This window comes from Microplitis demolitor, chromosome 8, assembly GCF_026212275.2.
Source record: "Microplitis demolitor isolate Queensland-Clemson2020A chromosome 8, iyMicDemo2.1a, whole genome shotgun sequence".
NCBI lineage: Eukaryota > Metazoa > Arthropoda > Insecta > Hymenoptera > Braconidae > Microplitis > Microplitis demolitor.
Genome location: NC_068552.1, coordinates 12,311,493 through 12,327,659, shown reverse-complemented (window position 1 = coordinate 12,327,659; position 16,167 = coordinate 12,311,493). Strand labels below are relative to the sequence as shown.

The 16,167-nt window shown below is 28.2% G+C and overlaps 5 protein-coding genes and 1 non-coding gene across 11 annotated transcripts; 2 read left to right on the top strand and 4 right to left on the bottom strand.

Moving 5' to 3' along the window:
* Positions 1 to 64: 64 nt before the first annotated feature.
* On the bottom strand, positions 65 to 1,478 carry LOC103573912 (60S ribosomal protein L24). Its single transcript, XM_008553177.2, has 5 exons — positions 1,369 to 1,478; positions 1,167 to 1,242; positions 923 to 1,008; positions 532 to 693; positions 65 to 246 (listed from the first exon to the last, which is right to left on the bottom strand). The coding sequence occupies exons 1-5, from the start codon at positions 1,371 to 1,373 to the stop codon at positions 111 to 113; spliced, it is 465 nt and encodes a 154-aa protein (XP_008551399.1). The 5' UTR covers positions 1,374 to 1,478; the 3' UTR covers positions 65 to 110.
* Positions 329 to 462, bottom strand: LOC128668491 (small nucleolar RNA SNORA79). The gene has a single exon (XR_008404168.1). It is a non-coding gene; the product is annotated as a small nucleolar RNA SNORA79 (small nucleolar RNA).
* Positions 1,479 to 1,790: 312 nt separating the features above from the next.
* On the top strand, positions 1,791 to 6,306 carry LOC103573911 (ubiquitin-conjugating enzyme E2-17 kDa). 4 transcript variants are annotated; one of them, XM_014443590.2, is made up of 5 exons: positions 1,791 to 2,011; positions 2,505 to 2,646; positions 3,364 to 3,444; positions 3,556 to 3,760; positions 5,639 to 6,306. In XM_014443590.2, the coding sequence occupies exons 2-5, from the start codon at positions 2,603 to 2,605 to the stop codon at positions 5,792 to 5,794; spliced, it is 486 nt and encodes a 161-aa protein (XP_014299076.1). In that variant the 5' UTR covers positions 1,791 to 2,011; positions 2,505 to 2,602; the 3' UTR covers positions 5,795 to 6,306. The 4 variants fall into 4 exon arrangements, with proteins under 4 accessions (XP_014299076.1, XP_014299078.1, XP_014299077.1 ...); XM_014443592.2 differs by having other exon boundaries at positions 1,791 to 2,316; XM_014443591.2 differs by having other exon boundaries at positions 1,791 to 2,343.
* An 86-nt stretch (positions 6,307 to 6,392) lies between these two features.
* Positions 6,393 to 7,977, bottom strand: LOC103573910 (inhibitor of growth protein 1). The gene is made up of 3 exons (XM_008553171.2): positions 7,685 to 7,977; positions 7,340 to 7,546; positions 6,393 to 7,235 (listed from the first exon to the last, which is right to left on the bottom strand). Exons 1-3 carry the CDS (start codon positions 7,818 to 7,820, stop codon positions 6,658 to 6,660), a joined length of 921 nt encoding a protein of 306 aa, XP_008551393.1. The 5' UTR covers positions 7,821 to 7,977; the 3' UTR covers positions 6,393 to 6,657.
* Positions 7,978 to 9,428: 1,451 nt separating this feature from the next.
* Positions 9,429 to 11,177, top strand: LOC103573907 (translation initiation factor eIF-2B subunit alpha). The gene is made up of 7 exons (XM_008553169.3): positions 9,429 to 9,687; positions 9,773 to 9,874; positions 9,969 to 10,108; positions 10,179 to 10,295; positions 10,372 to 10,484; positions 10,566 to 10,836; positions 10,925 to 11,177. The coding sequence occupies exons 1-7, from the start codon at positions 9,666 to 9,668 to the stop codon at positions 11,072 to 11,074; spliced, it is 915 nt and encodes a 304-aa protein (XP_008551391.1). The 5' UTR covers positions 9,429 to 9,665; the 3' UTR covers positions 11,075 to 11,177.
* A 482-nt stretch (positions 11,178 to 11,659) lies between these two features.
* Positions 11,660 to 15,950, bottom strand: LOC103573906 (tyrosine-protein kinase Fer). 3 transcript variants are annotated; one of them, XM_014443587.2, is made up of 13 exons: positions 15,349 to 15,950; positions 15,082 to 15,255; positions 14,904 to 15,000; positions 14,608 to 14,803; positions 14,263 to 14,400; positions 13,982 to 14,191; positions 13,714 to 13,897; positions 13,433 to 13,597; positions 12,990 to 13,214; positions 12,724 to 12,900; positions 12,164 to 12,653; positions 11,974 to 12,096; positions 11,660 to 11,889 (listed from the first exon to the last, which is right to left on the bottom strand). In XM_014443587.2, exons 1-13 carry the CDS (start codon positions 15,559 to 15,561, stop codon positions 11,732 to 11,734), a joined length of 2,550 nt encoding a protein of 849 aa, XP_014299073.1. In that variant the 5' UTR covers positions 15,562 to 15,950; the 3' UTR covers positions 11,660 to 11,731. The 3 variants fall into 3 exon arrangements, with proteins under 3 accessions (XP_014299073.1, XP_008551388.1, XP_008551389.1); XM_008553166.2 differs by lacking the exon at positions 13,433 to 13,597 and having other exon boundaries at positions 15,349 to 15,724; positions 15,820 to 15,950; XM_008553167.2 differs by lacking the exon at positions 13,433 to 13,597 and having other exon boundaries at positions 15,349 to 15,724; positions 15,881 to 15,939.
* Between the last annotated feature and the right edge of the window lie 217 nt (positions 15,951 to 16,167).

Genomic DNA, 16,167 nt, shown 5'->3' with positions numbered 1-16,167 from the left:
AATTATAATTGTTTTTAAAATTAGAAAAGTGATCGTAACGAGAGGTAAATTATAAGCAAGAAAATTTTAATAATTTGACGGAATTATTTATTAACTTTAATACCGAAAAATTATCGTTTTCCACCAACACGTGGCGCACTTTTTTGCGTCACCTTAGCGGCCTTATCCTTCTTGGTTGGCTTAGGTTTGGGTGGTGCGGTTGCTTTCTTTGCTGCTTTCGCGGCTTTTTTCTGTTCTTTCGCAGCTCTGTAAAGATAGATAATTTTAAAGATTATTATTGAAACTTCACATTACTAATTAAATGAATAATTAAATTTGATATAAACAAAAATGTCTGAGCCCGCAAAGCCAAACAGTGTTAGAAAAAAATGACAATTCTGGGTGAAGCAGCTCATTTTTTTACTCTAAGACATTCTGAAATCAAACACAAAATGATTGGTTGTGTCTGAGGAACAGATGTCTAATCAAATTATAGCATAAAAGAAAATTTTGTATTAGATTATTTAAAAAAAAAAAAAAAATAAAACTAACTTTACGGCTTGGTCTCGTTGAGCTTTTCTGATTTCAGGTTTCATGTTCCTCTTGGCGAGAATGTCAGATAAAGATGCACCAACGATAGCACGATTGAATTTTTGAGTTCTTCGTGTTCTCCTTTTGGCCTGTTCCTCTTCTTGACCCTTCTTGTGTTTACGTCTAATGAATTAAGTCATTTTTTTTTTTTTCAGTATACACTTCGTTATTAAAAAAAATGTTTTTATATTTTTCACAAAATGATGTTTAAATGCTTATGATTATATTGATTAACTTTTATAATTACAAAAATGTAACTGTTTAGAGAAATCCAATCATCACATGGTAGGAATGACATTTATCGACATCAAGTATGAACAAAATGAACAGAAATTAAAACAAATAAAATTACCTGTAAAGAACGGTCCATGTAACTTTCCTGGGATTACGTTTCATTAAATGCGCGGATTCACATTTTGAGTTGAGGAAAGTGAAAGTCTGGCATCAAAAAACCATAATATTTTAGGTTAAATTGACAGGACACGTTGTGATGAGCATTAAAGAATTGTAAACAATTACAATTAATGTTATTTCAAATGCTCTAATAATAACCTTTTAGAATAAAAAAAATATAAAATAATTAAATTATTACATACCTTTCCGTCAATTTTAACCATAGTTTTGCCATGGCCTGGATAAATTTTGTATCCACTGTACGCACATAATCCGATCCTAAAAAGATTATAAGATAATTATCATTATTAAACATGATAATACTTTCATTTATTTATTTTAACAAATTATTAAACGATGGTATTAACAATTATAGATTATAAATTGTCGAAAAATGAAACTTACTTCATCTTGCTTTTTTACGGTGCACGAAACACTTTCGTGCACGTCAGACGGGAAAATGGCCGAGTATAGTTTCATTTGTATTTGGGGAATATTATTGTTTTACCAACATAACGAAAAATCAAATTCCTGTAGCAATTATGAGTGTGAAGCTGACAACAGACAATTTTTTAAATTTTGTAATAAATGAATAAAATGTGAAGTAGATTAAAAATTAATTGCGCATTTTTTAAAAATTTTATTATTTTAATTTATTTAAAATTTATAAATTATCTCATGTCTACTACATTCACACTCATTAGGCAATTACATAATATCGACAGAGCTAGAAATTTCTGGTAGCGCTGTCTTGGCATTAAATTTCTTTCCTCTCTTTGTTCACAGCCATTTTATATAAATTTACATACACAGACTCAAACACAAATTTTCAACATATATATATATATACATATGTGCATGCGATGCATACTGACATATTATTGGATATCGTGGATAAATTAAAGTATGTGACGTCAGTACTAGTAATTTCCCTTCTACGAATACTGAGTAATTCGTGTCCAGCTGTACTTCACTTGGAATACACATACATATTTATATGTATATATAAATACATACGTTCATAGATCGTTTTGGCCGTCATTTAGTCGTGAGTCTTTATTTCAATCTTAATTAACTGGACAATAACATCAAAATTCATTCATAATCATTGTACAATATAATAAAATAATTCAAAAACAACAAACTAGTCTTTTGTATATATTAATATCATAAAAAGGTCTTATATTTGTATCACCTGAAACTATATGAACTGGATATCGTCTGGTTATTGAAAAAAAAAAAAAAAAAAAAAAAAAACTTAGTAATCAGTTGGAATCATTGTGATCAGATCAGAGCAAGTGTCGTTTTATCACGGAAGTGGAAAAGAGAGTTTGGAAAGAACGAATAATAACGGTATCGTGGTAAAGAGGGTGACCTTCGGTACTAACAAAAGCTCATATATGCATTATCATTACAGTTGATTAATTATTATTATTATTATCATCATTTATTTATATATAATACGTAGTATATAACGGCATTTAAGTGCATACACTTATAAACTAAATAATAATATTCTAAAATTATTTTATTCTGACAAGACGGGTGAACACGTAGTGTAAAGTGCGTCTATACGTAGAGGTCATCGGAAGCATTAACAGATTTTTTCCAATTGAGACAAGGACACCTCATATTAGAAATGTCGACTCCAGCAAGACGAAGACTTATGAGAGATTTCAAGAGGTAACGTATTATACACATATATTAATTAATGGATGATATTTTAAGGTTCTAAGATAGCCAGTTAATTATTTTACTTTATTTATTTCTTAAGTAAAAAATAACTTGAAAATATACGGGTTAATTTTAAGGCTAACATGAATAGAGCTTTTGAGAACGTCATCTTAAAGAGCATCTTCACGTTGCCATGGGCGGATTTATTATTAGAAATCACTACGCTGTTGGAAATTCGTTATTTATATTTTTATCTTGGGCTTTTACTCGTTTAATATGATGTTTCAGTTGTCGTATACCTACTAGACGATCGATGATTCAAGTGACATTGATAACGTGCTACGAATAATGCATAGTGTACACAAGTTTCATTGTGTATTATTTTATATTTTCCAGCTGTCACGTGATTGTTAAAGTCATTATTGAATAAAAAAAAAAATAATAATTTTTTATCGAAATAATTTTTAAACAATTAACTTAAATAAATTGAATTATTTGGTCATCGTATCATGATTCGGCCTTCTAACTGTGCGATAAAGTTGTTGCCAGCCCCAAAAATCCCTTTTTCAATAAACATTTTCATTAAAATTCGGAGACATGAAGGCTGTTTACAGTAGAATATTTGAAAATTCATGGAGATAAACGACCCATGTTCAACCGATTAGGGTTAATAATAGTTAATGATATAAAAAAATTGTTGATGACAAATTTTTCTTATTTATAAAGACTTCAAGAGGATCCACCAACTGGAGTTTCTGGAGCACCAACTGATAACAATATCATGATATGGAATGCTGTTATATTTGGGTAAGCCAATGAATAAATATTGTTATTTGTTAAATTATAATTTGTTATGCATTACTTATTGGATTTAAAATTTCATATTAATTAAACTGGCTATTTCGACATGCGTTTCAGGCCACACGACACACCCTTCGAGGATGGTACCTTCAAGCTTACTATTGAGTTCACTGAAGAGTATCCAAATAAACCACCGACCGTTAGATTTGTTAGTAAAATGTTTCATCCAAATGTTTATGCTGATGGTGGAATATGTTTGGATATTTTACAAAATCGTTGGAGCCCAACCTATGATGTTTCGGCTATCTTAACATCAATACAGGTAATTAATATTATTTAAAAATTTATGGTTTTATTATAATTAAAAAATATATATATTTTATTATATTATAATTACATCACTAGTCTCTTACTTAATTATATTGATTGAATGTCTTAACAGCGGTTGCAATTCATCAGAGTCGTTAATTAGTGTAGAGTAATTTTTAGTATTTAAAATCATTAAAGTATTTTTATTAATATTATATCATTTGTTTCACTATAATTGAATAGAATATTTGTTCCTTTTTTTTTGTTTGATTATTAATATAAATTAAGGCCATTCTCAGGCATTGCTCTCCACTTGTGAGTGTGAATGTAGCAGAAATCAGACAGACTTCAAATTATTAATAAATAGAGTAAATAATTAATAAAATAAAATTTGTAAAAAATGCGCATTTAAAAAATTTTAAAATTAATAAGTGCATTTTTTATAAATATTATTTTTTCAATTATTTACTCTATTCATTTGTAATTTAAAATTTGTCTGATGTCTGCTACATTCACACTCATACTTATTTAAAATATTCAATTACTTTCAATTGTAATAATCGTATTAAAATTTTGATAATTAATTAAAAAAAAAATTAACACATTAATTGAAAAAAAGGGCAACGCAGTTACAATTTTGCCGAGATATAGATTTAAAAAAAAAATTATTCACAGTTGATATCAATTAAGAGTTAAACGAAATTTGAAAAATAAATTTTAATAAAACTGTAAATAATGTTTTTTAAAATCTATCTCGGCTAAATTGTAACTGTGTTGTCCTTTTTTCAATTAATGCTTTAATATTTTTGAAATTGATTAATAAAATTTGAATACTGTTATAGCAGTTCAAGGTCATTGAATATTTTAAAAAAGTGGGTGACACTATCTAAGAATACCTTTAACATTAAATTAATTGAATAGAATGATTTTAAAAATATTCGAAAACTTGAAATAGATGAGTAACAAGTTTTTTTTAATGGCTTGTATGATTGCAGTCGCTGTTAAGTGATCCGAACCCGAATTCACCTGCCAACTCAATGGCAGCACAACTTTATAAAGAGAATCGACGCGAGTACGAGAAACGAGTGAAGGCGTGCGTGGAACAAAGTTTTGTGGATTAGTTGCTGGCCAATATGCTTATGTTGAGCTACTATTATCAACAACCATCAACAACATCCTACATCCATTGTGAAAGGAGATGTCCAGCCTTACCATGGAGTTAACGCTAATCACTTAGCATTGTCACTCCTAAATCCTAAATTAATTAAAAATAATAATATAAAATAATTATTAAAAATAATCAAGTAAATAAGCATTAACAATTAATTTAAACAAAAAAATAAACCATTACAAGCCTCTTAAATTATAATAATGGTAGAATTTTCGATTAATGTCATGGAAATGGTTATTACGAAATTTGTGTTATCATTTAATCAGTTGTCAAACAAATAATACACAACGAGATGTATTGAAAAAAAAAATAGTAATCATAATGGAAGTTGAGAACGAAATTTAAAAAATTAGAGATCATTTAATTGTTTTACTAAAATAACTTCGTTCTATTGCTTTTAACTTAATTAACTTATGGATATATATAATTTAGTGTTACTTTGTTCGTATAAATTTAATTTGAGTACTCTAACGTATAAAAATTATTTAAACACTAAGAAAAAAAATATATATACAACAAAACTACGTATTAAAATTCATAATAAGAATATTAATAATTAAATAATTAATAAACCAAATTTGTGCGATTAAATCGTCTTTATTAGTTATTTTTTAATAAACTCCAAGATTGCTTGTTAATTTTTTCTGTTAATCATCTAATAGTTTTTTTTTCTTTTTTTTTTTTTTTCGTTAATTTTTTCTAATACTCACATTATTTCAGTCACTACTGGACGAACCGAACCCAAATTCACCAGCGAATTCTCTAGCAGCACAACTGTATCAAGAAAATAAACGTGAATATGAAAAACGTGTCGCTACTGTTGTGGAACAATCCTGGCTAAATTTCCAAGATAGCCACGTAGAAGATCCTCGTTGACATTAAAGATGATATAATTCGCCCTAAAGTTAAAAATAAATTTTTTAATTCGAATTATGAAAGGGCTCTAATGATAAACAAATAATTTTATCCTCATTCCACTCATTAAAGCAACATTAAAAAAAAATTAATAATAATAAATAAACGTAATGATGAGGTAATTGTTAAATCCTATTTAAATATATGCTCTCATGAAATTTATGTGATTATTACGTATTAATTAATCATTTAGTATAGAAATGAGATATCTCTGCAGACGCCACGTAGAATCTCAGTTACTTAATGAAATAAATATGATGTAATACACTATTCAATTTTCATATAGATATTTGGTATAATAATAATAATAAAAATAATCTAACGTAAGTAATTTCATTACTATTATCAATTTTGTTTGATTATATTTAGACAATAAAATTTTTATTTAGTTAAAAACAATAATTATTAATATTTTAGAATGTTAGTTGTGAGTTTAAAAAAAAATTTGTTAAAATACATGTAATGCTTGTTTACATTTAGAATGTTTTTAATTTTCAATAGTCCTCATATTTCCTTATATAAAATAAAAATACAACTATCTTCGTCAAAACAATATTTAAAACCCATATTTTTTAATACTGTTATCTTACAATTATTCAAATTACAAATAAATTTTCTTTGATTCAAATAAAATATTTCAAAAAATTAATAATTAAGTCTGAATCTCAATTTAAATTTAATCGAATGCTTTAGAATATATTAAAAATATTCTCACTATTATTTTATTCCACTGGAATTATTAACTCAGTGTAATAGTAATAATTATATATATTTGTATATAAATGTTTTTATTTTAAAAATTTTTTTTTCTTATTTAAATTCTGCTACGATTTTTCTTCTTTTTCCTTGTTGTACCGTTCTAATTCTTTGAGAAATTGTCCTTTAGGTTTCATTACATTTGGCCGATCACCTCGACACTTTGGACAAAACCATTTGCCTTTAGGTTTCGTACTTAACGAGACACAGGAAAAGTGGAACCACTCGATTGGACATAAATCATTGTCACAGAGAATCATTTCACCGTAAGATATTTGATCACATAAACAATATGTCGGTTCATCAGGATCTATGGCTATGTCATCATCTGGTGGTGGTGGAGTATCTTCACGATGCTGATTCTGTTGATTACCTTGACGGGCCTTTCGTTTTTTCTTTTTGCCTGTTGCAGCAGCTGCTGTTTTCTTTTGATTCCCATTACTTGTATTTGCCAAAGTTGTTGATCGGCTTTCGGACAATGCAATCATATCCATAGCATGTGCTGATTCAACAAGAGCTTCAGTTCTAGTTCTACGTGCTCGTTTTGGCTGGCGTTCAACATTATTTGAATTATTTGATGCATTTGAATTTGTATTAGTATTTGCTTCACATTTTGGTTCATTGGTTTCTTGCTCTTTACCAAAATCTATAAAAATTCAATGCATCTATTAAGTTATCAACAGATAATTTAAAAAATATTTATTTTAATATATACCAAGCGAAAATAAAATAAATTTTAAATATACATACCTAGATTACGATAGTCGAGATCAAGTTGACGTGTCTTGTTCTCTATAAGATCTTGAATTTGTTGAACAATTTGGAGTTTTTCATCGCCAATTTCTTGAGCTGCAATAAGGGCTTGCTGGACTCGTGCAAGAGCTCGCCGTCTACTTACTACATCCGTATCATTTTTAGTTAACATTTCTTGTTGTTGATCAACTTCTCGCAAGTACGCTACACAAATAATATTAATTAATAAATATCAACAAGCATAATTTTATGAATAACAAAAACAACAATAATAAAAAAACCTTGAAGACAAATTAGTTCAATTTAAATATTTTATACGGCTATTTTATATCGGTAACTTACTTTGACATGTGGAATCTAATTCTCGTAGACGTGAAACATGTCTTTGAACATCATTTGGAAAATTTTCAACGCAATCAAGATAATTATCAACGTAACCTGCTGAATAAAGAGCTTCTACAACTGCTTGATTCAACATTTTGTAGTCAGTTACACAATTAAAATTATATTATTTCACTAAATAGATGTAAAAAAAAATTTTTACTAACAATTATAATTTTCACTTTACATTCGGACAAAAATATTAGTTTCGTACAAAACAAAGAAGGGAAGCATCGTTAGGTGATGCTATTGTATGAGAGGAATTTATAAATAACATAGAACGTAAACTTTCCTAAAAAATTTTATTTCATATGATGTGTTATCGCCTCCTCCTAGCGGTTGGCTAAAGATTTAATTTTAGTTTGATTTTCCTTTTTATCGACGTGGGTCGATTCGCCCGGGAATATTAAAATATTCAACTTTGTAGAACGCGGTGTACTTATTAATAATATGATTGAGAAATAAATTGAATTAACTAAGGTTCAAAGAGTCTATATTCTGTCGACCAAGTTACAAAATTACGGCTTGTCGATTCGACTTACAAAATGTTTCTGATTCTTTTTTAACTTAAAATTATGGCAAGTCCGCGCTGGCAGCTTGAGTGGGGGTTGGGCCCATCCCAGGGGCTGGTCCATCTGACGTCACGTGAGAGGCAGAATCGGGTCTCCTCTTGACCACTGGCTTCGTCCGCTCTGCAGCTGTGCGGTTGTCCAACGTGGTTAAGGGTTTTCCCAGGGTGCGATGTTTTATGGCTCCGGACTTGCCTTTTTGTCAACGTTGGAGATTCCCAAGTTTTATTGGGGTCTCTAATCGGCTTAACTAGTTCTATCTTAGGTACTATAGTTACAATATTTATAAATATTTCACGTTTACAAAAAAAATAAAAAGCTTACGTCTAGAACAAATTCCATTCTTTAAATAAAAGGACAGACTTGTGAAAATAAGTTTCCCAAGACCGTGGGTTTTCCCGAGATCTCACAATTTTATGATCTCGGAGAGTAAGGAATATAACTTAAGTGACCAGACCTAGCTTAAATAAATGATTTGGAAACTCCCAAAAGTATAATAAACTACAACTAAAATAAAGTAGTATATATTATATTATTAAATTAGGTGTTAAATTATATTTTATTAAATTGGTACATTCTAAATAATCCCGCGCGATTGTGTTTATTTCGTACTCTACGCGGTGTCGCTTTAATCGCTCGTACGAACCGTGATAGGATATCACAGATGTTAGTCTTGATAGTTATGACGGAAGATGGCACTTGAATATATAGTCTATGAATTAAAAAATGATTCAACAACAATCATTATTTTGATTTACTTGATTACAATTAGTAAATAATTGAACAATAAAAAATTTATTTAATTTTATTTAATAATAATTTATAATCAATGAAGAATTTTACAATTATTTACACATATTATACATGAGTGTAAATGTAGCAGACATCAGACAACTTTAAAATTATAAATAAATAGAGTAAATAATTAATAAAATAAAATTTTTAAAAACTGGGCATTTAAAAAATTTTAAATCTAATAAGTGTATTTTTATAAATATTATTTTTTAATTGTTTACTCTATCTATCTATAATTTGAAATTTGTCTAAATGTCTACTACATTCACATTCGTACATTATATAATTTAAAATATTTCAACTTTATTTAATACTGATAAAACAGATAGCACATGTGTTCCATATTGAGTGTGTGTTTATCTATTTTACTATACATACATATGTACAATTTTTTAAAAATATTTTAATACTTTAGTGAACAATAAGCTACCAATTTTTACTGTCATGGTGCTTGGAATGATTAAGTATTGATAATTTATAATTATAGCATTTGAAAATATTTTTTAATCAGTTTAAAAAAAATATATATATATAAATAAGAAACAACAAAAGAATTCAACTACTCATTGAGGTTATCGATGTATAATATGGAAAGAGAAGGTAATTTTTTAAAATGATGACATTAACTGTAAATATTTCTTCATTTATATTGTATTAAAATGCATGAAATATTACTTCTTTTCAGAAATCTGTCAGTACTTTGGTGAAATAATTAAAAATGAAAAAGATGTATCAGCCGGAATGGCAGCTATACGTACTCTTCTAACAATTTTAGAACGTTCTAAATGTAAGTTCAATTAATTTGTAATTACATTTTATTTTTAAATTATTAAGAGTTGTTTTAAAATTTTGTAATTATCATAACTATTAATTTTTTATAGCTGTAACCGTACAAGAAGTTCATAATTGTTTACAAAATGCCATTGATGCCATGAGATCTTTAGATTGTCCAGTAACATCAATAGCATCCGGATCTGAACTATTTCTCCGATTTATTACCCTAGCAAGTTTAGACACTCCAGTAAGAATGATAATTAGTTATTAAAAAAATTTTATTTAATTCAAAAATTTTTATTTCTTTTTATCTTTAGTCGTTTGCTGAATGTAAGGGCATAATGCTTCGCCGAGGAAAATTGTTTTATGAAAAGTTAGTAAATGCTCGTAGTAAAGTTGCTAAATTAGCTTCCAATTTTATTACTGATGGTTGTGTAAGTTTGAAATATATTATTATTTAACTGTTTATTGAAGGAGAATAAATGTATTTTTAATATCTTTTACTTACAGAAAATTTTAACACATTCAAAATCCAGAGTTGTGTTACTGGCGTTAAAAGAAGCTGCTGCAAATAACAAAATGTTTCATGTCTATGTCACACGATCTGCTCCAGATAATATTGGGTATGTTCACTTGATCAATAACTTAAATTTGAATATCAAATAAGAATAAATTATTGAAAATGATTTTTATTATTTGCTCAGAGAAGAAATGTATGATAATTTAACAAAACTAGGAGTATCTTGTACTTTAATTCTTGACTCAGCAATTGGTTATGTTATGGAACAAGTTGATATGGTGATGGTTGGTGCTGAAGGTGTTGCTGAGAGTGGAGGTATCATAAATAAAATTGGTACTTATACCTTGGCAATGTGTGCGAAAGAAATAAAAAAACCACTCTATGTTCTTACTGAAAGTTTTAAATTCTCGAGAATATATCCTCTCAATCAAATTGATCTTCCAGATGAATTCAAAGTAAATTTTTTTTACTTATAACTATTGCTAATAGAAAGTGTATACATAATGAAGATTACTTTTAATAATTAACATTGATTAATTTCAGTATACGACAAGTACAAGAGCAAAAAATTTAAAGAATGAACATCCATTGGTAGATTATACTCCACCTCAATATATTAATTTATTGTTTACTGATTTGGGTATACTGACACCGTCGGCGGTAAGCGATGAACTTATAAAACTTTATTTATAAAATTTATAATTATTATAATAAATAAAATAATAAATATTTATACAAATTTGAACGTAATATAAGAGTTTATTACATCAAAAATAAAGTTAACAGTTTTACAATGGTTAAAAGACAAAAAAAATATTTATTAATTATTCAAAATAGCTGCCACTTCAATTAAAACAAAAAATATTTCTTATAAAATAAAATACTTGTAAATATAAACAATCAATATCTTTATAATGTTAATAATTTATGGTTATTAGTCGAACTGTATAAATTATTATTATTATTGTATAAACATAACATGATTATGTAGACGAATATCACGAGAAAATATTTAAAGGCGTACGTTTGATTTGAAATAAATTATAAAGATATTTAAGTATTACGTTAAATGATAATGAAAGAACTATTAACAAATATGTATTGCAAAGTCATATTGATTGGCACATACGATATTAATATAATTAATTTTTTTTTTTCTTAATTAATTCTTATAGTTCTAATGCAATTGCACATTGTTTTCGTTTTTCGATGGATTCGATTTAAAATTAAAACTCAATTTCTCATTGTACTTGGCAAAATTATGAATCATTTTTCCTTTTTTTTTTTTTTTTTTTTTTTTTTTGAAATATTAAAATTTGAGAAATTATTAATTGATTATATTACAAGAGTTCAAACGATATTTGGAGGATTGAAAGCTAGGCAAAACGTCTCAACAATTGTGTAAATTTGGTCAAAATGAGGTCTCTTTTCTGGTTCGTATTCCCAACATCTTAGCATCAATCTATAGACCTCTTCTGGTGTTCCATCAGGTGCAGGTAATCGGTAACCTGATGGTAGAGGATTAATTTTAGTTATCAATATAGAACAAAACTTATTTAATAATTTAATATTTATCGTATTTTTTATTATACCTGCATCTATTTTTTCTCTAGCTTGTGAATTTGACATTCCGCTGTATGGGTTACCACCTTTAGAGAAAATTTCCCACACTAGTACTCCATAACTCCAAACATCGCAAAGTGAAGTATATTTGCCTAGAAAAAAATAATTCATTTGGTCAATTATTTAAAAAAAAAAAAAAGTTAAATTAAATTAAATTACCGAAATTTAAAGCTTCAGGCGCTGTCCACTTTATAGGAATTTGTTTCATACCATCAGATACAATATATTCTTCTTCTTCTCTCGACATTCCGAAGTCCGAAATTTTAACATTTGAATCATAGCCAACAAGACAATTACGTGCGGCTAAATCACGATGAATACAAAATTTTGATTCTAAATAACTCATGCCAGCAGCTGCATCTCTACACATACTAAGTTGTTCTCCAGTTGATATCGTACTTGAATTTTTTCGTAAATACGTCAATAAAGAACCTCCTGGAACTAATTCCATTACAATCATAATCGGTTGTTTTTGTACACATATTCCAATTAACTTGACAATATTTGGATGATCGTATTGTTTTAAAATTCGACCTTCTTGCAGAAATTTACGTTTTTGTTCGTCGGGTAGCGTTAGTTTACATGTTTTTACAGCTACTTCCGTTTTACACGGTCTCAATTGAGCTTTATATACATCTCCGAAATTACCCTACAATCAAAATATTATTTTTACTTCTATACTAATAAAAATATTTAGATTAGTTCATTTCAACACTTACTCGTCCTATTTTCTCTATGAGAATTACATCATCATTATTAAGCTCCCATCGTTCACGTGGAATAGGAGTTTTTAATATTGCACCAGATCGACTAGTTACTGGTAATCCTGATTGCCATTGATGTTTTATTAATTCTGGAATAGTTGGAAAAGTTGGTCCTTCAAATCTAAAATGTCCCTAAAATATACATACATACATACTTTTAATAAATAGTTATTTATAAAATTAATCATTTTTTTTAAATAAAATCCTAGATTCAAAATTACTTCAGGAGTTGTTTGGACAATAAAGTGTTTATGACCGTCCCAGCAAACTGACAAAACAATTTGAGATTCTTCATTTCTCATAGTTTCCCGAACTAAAAAATCTCCTTCGACAACTAAAAGTCTCACTACTTCTTCTCGTGGTAATACTCCGTGGAACCACTCTTCTTCCATTAATCCTCCGTTACTTTTTTGATCATTACTCGAATTGTTCATCCCGCATGGACCCTGTTAAACAATTTCAATGAACAAAAATTAAATTTATGACAAAAATCATATGTAAATTAAAATTTTTTTCATATTTCAATGCAATTATTTGTCAAGTCACGTTAGTTCACACGTCAAAAATTAAAATTTATTAAAGGGGAGATGGGAAAAGAACAATATTTGTGTAAGTATTTCAAAACCAATTGTTATTATTGTCACACTGGTAATTGTAAACATACTGGCGGGCGGGGTCGAATTGGCTTAGCTGATGATCCTACGCTGTTTGCTCGAATAATACCATTAACATTCGTCGCAGGTATAGATTTAAATGGGGTCTTTATCATTGTCATGAATCGTTGATTTCGTCTCAGCGTAAACATACCATTATCTGCAACTGTATTTCTCTGCAACGTTCAATTTATTCTTCCAATCTACCAAATTCTTATAATTCTAATATGTTACAATTAACGGCTATAAATATATTTATAACTATAATATTTTAGTTTGTCATTAAATTTACCTTAAGTACTGGTGGTGGTTCTGTAAATGATCCTTCCATGGATAGATCACATCCTGATGGTAATTCTTCACATCCTAATTCATTCAAAGCTCCACGAATTACTTCTACCTGTCTTTGTAATTTTTTTTCTTGACACCTTAACCGTAATTCTTCTCTTTCTCGCGAATAATCTAACATCGTCATTCTGAAATAAAATAATTACCAATAATGATTTTGTTTATAATTATTTTTTTTTAATTTTTTAATGATTTATATATTTTTGTAGTACCTCGGGTCACTGGTATTTTCGTTTGATGACTGAGCAGCCAAACGATTCTGTTGAGTACTTTTCAACGAATTCTCTAGTTCATTTAAACGACTACGTAACCAGTCTATCGTTAGATTGTCTACGGTTAATTTGTTTGGCAATAGCTTGCCAGATGTGTCGTCGACTAGATTTTCATCGAAGGTAAAACGTAGTGGGGATGCCGGTCGTGTTCTAAATTTTACGAGTCATTAATTTTTTCATAAATAAAAATTAAATAATAAAGTAGAAAAAAACTTAATTACCGATGTTTTCCAATAAAATCTTTATACTCTTCAAGTGGTTTTATTGAATCGACAGCTGCCTGTACTCTTGCATGGATTTCTTGAAATTTTTCTGAAGTAAAATCCGAGTACTTGACGGTATTTTGAAGAATGCGTTTCCTATAAATTAATTATTTATAAAATATAAATTTATAATTTCAATTTAAATACATACATTGATTTTTTAATATAAATATTACCTTTCTTTTAACTTCAAAATACGCAACAGGTGAAATGTATTAAGTAATTTATAATTAGTTTAAAAAATAAATTTACTTTTATTTCTATATTAATAAATAATAATCACAATATGTTTTTATAACTTACCAAGCTACTATGAATTCTTCATGAATAGTTTGCTGCCTGCGAAGAAGACTGGGAAGGTAACAACTTCTCAAATCGTGTTCACACTCAGCAACAGCTCCAAGTAAAAGTACGTATTCATTATGAGTAAGATGAAGTTTACGGCAGGCCTTTTGATATTTTTCTCTCACATCATCTAATTTTCTACCTCCTCTTCCACCTTAAAAAAAAAAAAAAAAAAAAAAAAAAAAAAAAAAAAAATTAAGACATAAATACTTTTTTCTTTTTTAACTCTAATAATTGTGATTAATAAAACTTACGATTAACATAGTGTTCTTCAAATCTAGCTCTAGTCAATTTGTAAGCCTCTAAATTCTTTTGATATTCTGTCTTTTTCCTTGCGACATCATCAGTTAGCTAAATAAATAAATAATTCATTTATATTGTGTGTACAGCAATAAAAAAAGGTAAACATGTACAAAGAATGTGAATGACTACCTGTTGAAATTGATTACTAAGCCATGTTTGTTCTTCTTGATAAAGTTTCCTAGCTTTTCTTCTTTCCACATAGAGATTTCCAATGTGTTCGACAACAAGACTTTCCATAGAATCAGCTTGTTGTTTAATTAATCTAGCTGTCTGATCGATAGAATCCATGATATCTCTCCAGCTCTATTTATAGAATATACAATAATAAATACAAAGATTTTAGGTATGTAGTATATTTAACAATGTATAAAATATTTAGAGGTAAATATTTATTACCTGAGTAATCAAACTGCCAGCAAGGTCATCATAACGTTCAACTTTCTTTCCTTGAATGCTCAAAGATGAAATAGTTGACGCATATTCGCGATCGGATTTAACTTTGGTGGTAAGACATCTCTTCATAGTTTCCAGAAGTTTAATTTCAGCATCTTGTCTTCCTAACAAAGCTTCATGAGAAGATTGTCCTTGTAGACTCGTTGAAAATCCCATTTTTTAATTATACTGAGAATTAACTTTAAACTTGATGTCACTTTGATTAAGAGGGTAACGCGATCAGGTTTAACTCATGCCTATAAATTTGCTCAAATCTGACGTGATCACTTTAAATAGGAGATTGTCTCCCACAGTGAAGGACCAAATATTTCATTTCATTCTAAGAAATATTTTTTTATTTATTTAATTACTTTTTTTTATTGTATTTTATTTTGTAAATAAATTTATTTAAATTTAAATTTGCTTAAATTCTACCTTCAATACGTAGAAATTAAAAACTTATATTTACGTTAATGCTTATTTATACAATACGCACCAGTCCACTACAGTCTACTACTTGGTGAAAATTTCTCACCCACCTTCCGGAAATACCGCCACAAGACATACTGAATTCGCAGATATGCGATTATATCAAGTGAAAGTGCAGTAAAAGACAAAACAAACTAGTGCTGTCATCTGTTGTTTTATCTATTATATTATTATTTATGTTTTAAAATAGATGTAGTAAACTGTTAAAGCTGTTTTTCTAGCCAATCAAATGCAAATGATCAGAGATAACTGTCAAATCAAATATAAATTACAACTGTACGCGAGCAAATACGA

Coding starts and splice junctions, on each gene's coding strand:
- LOC103573912 (XM_008553177.2), bottom strand. Junction 694..922: donor ACATGGACCGTTCTTTACAG/GTAATTTTATTT, acceptor TTAATTCATTAG/ACGTAAACACAAGAAGGGTC. Junction 247..531: donor CAACGAGACCAAGCCGTAAA/GTTAGTTTTATT, acceptor CTATCTTTACAG/AGCTGCGAAAGAACAGAAAA.
- LOC103573911 (XM_014443590.2), top strand. CDS start 2,603: ATGTCGACTCCAGCAAGACGAAGACTTATGAGAGATTTCAAGAG. Junction 2,647..3,363: donor CTTATGAGAGATTTCAAGAG/GTAACGTATTAT, acceptor TTATTTATAAAG/ACTTCAAGAGGATCCACCAA. Junction 3,761..5,638: donor CTATCTTAACATCAATACAG/GTAATTAATATT, acceptor ACATTATTTCAG/TCACTACTGGACGAACCGAA.
- LOC103573910 (XM_008553171.2), bottom strand. CDS start 7,820: ATGTTGAATCAAGCAGTTGTAGAAGCTCTTTATTCAGCAGGTTACGTT. Junction 7,547..7,684: donor ATTAGATTCCACATGTCAAA/GTAAGTTACCGA, acceptor TTATTTGTGTAG/CGTACTTGCGAGAAGTTGAT. Junction 7,236..7,339: donor TCTCGACTATCGTAATCTAG/GTATGTATATTT, acceptor GAATTTTTATAG/ATTTTGGTAAAGAGCAAGAA.
- LOC103573907 (XM_008553169.3), top strand. CDS start 9,666: ATGTATAATATGGAAAGAGAAG. Junction 9,688..9,772: donor GTATAATATGGAAAGAGAAG/GTAATTTTTTAA, acceptor ACTTCTTTTCAG/AAATCTGTCAGTACTTTGGT. Junction 9,875..9,968: donor AATTTTAGAACGTTCTAAAT/GTAAGTTCAATT, acceptor AATTTTTTATAG/CTGTAACCGTACAAGAAGTT.
- LOC103573906 (XM_014443587.2), bottom strand. CDS start 15,561: ATGGGATTTTCAACGAGTCTACAAGGACAATCTTCTCATGAAGCTTTG. Junction 14,804..14,903: donor TGAAGAACACTATGTTAATC/GTAAGTTTTATT, acceptor TTTTTTTTTAAG/GTGGAAGAGGAGGTAGAAAA. Junction 13,215..13,432: donor CAATTCGACCCCGCCCGCCA/GTATGTTTACAA, acceptor ATTGTTTAACAG/GGTCCATGCGGGATGAACAA.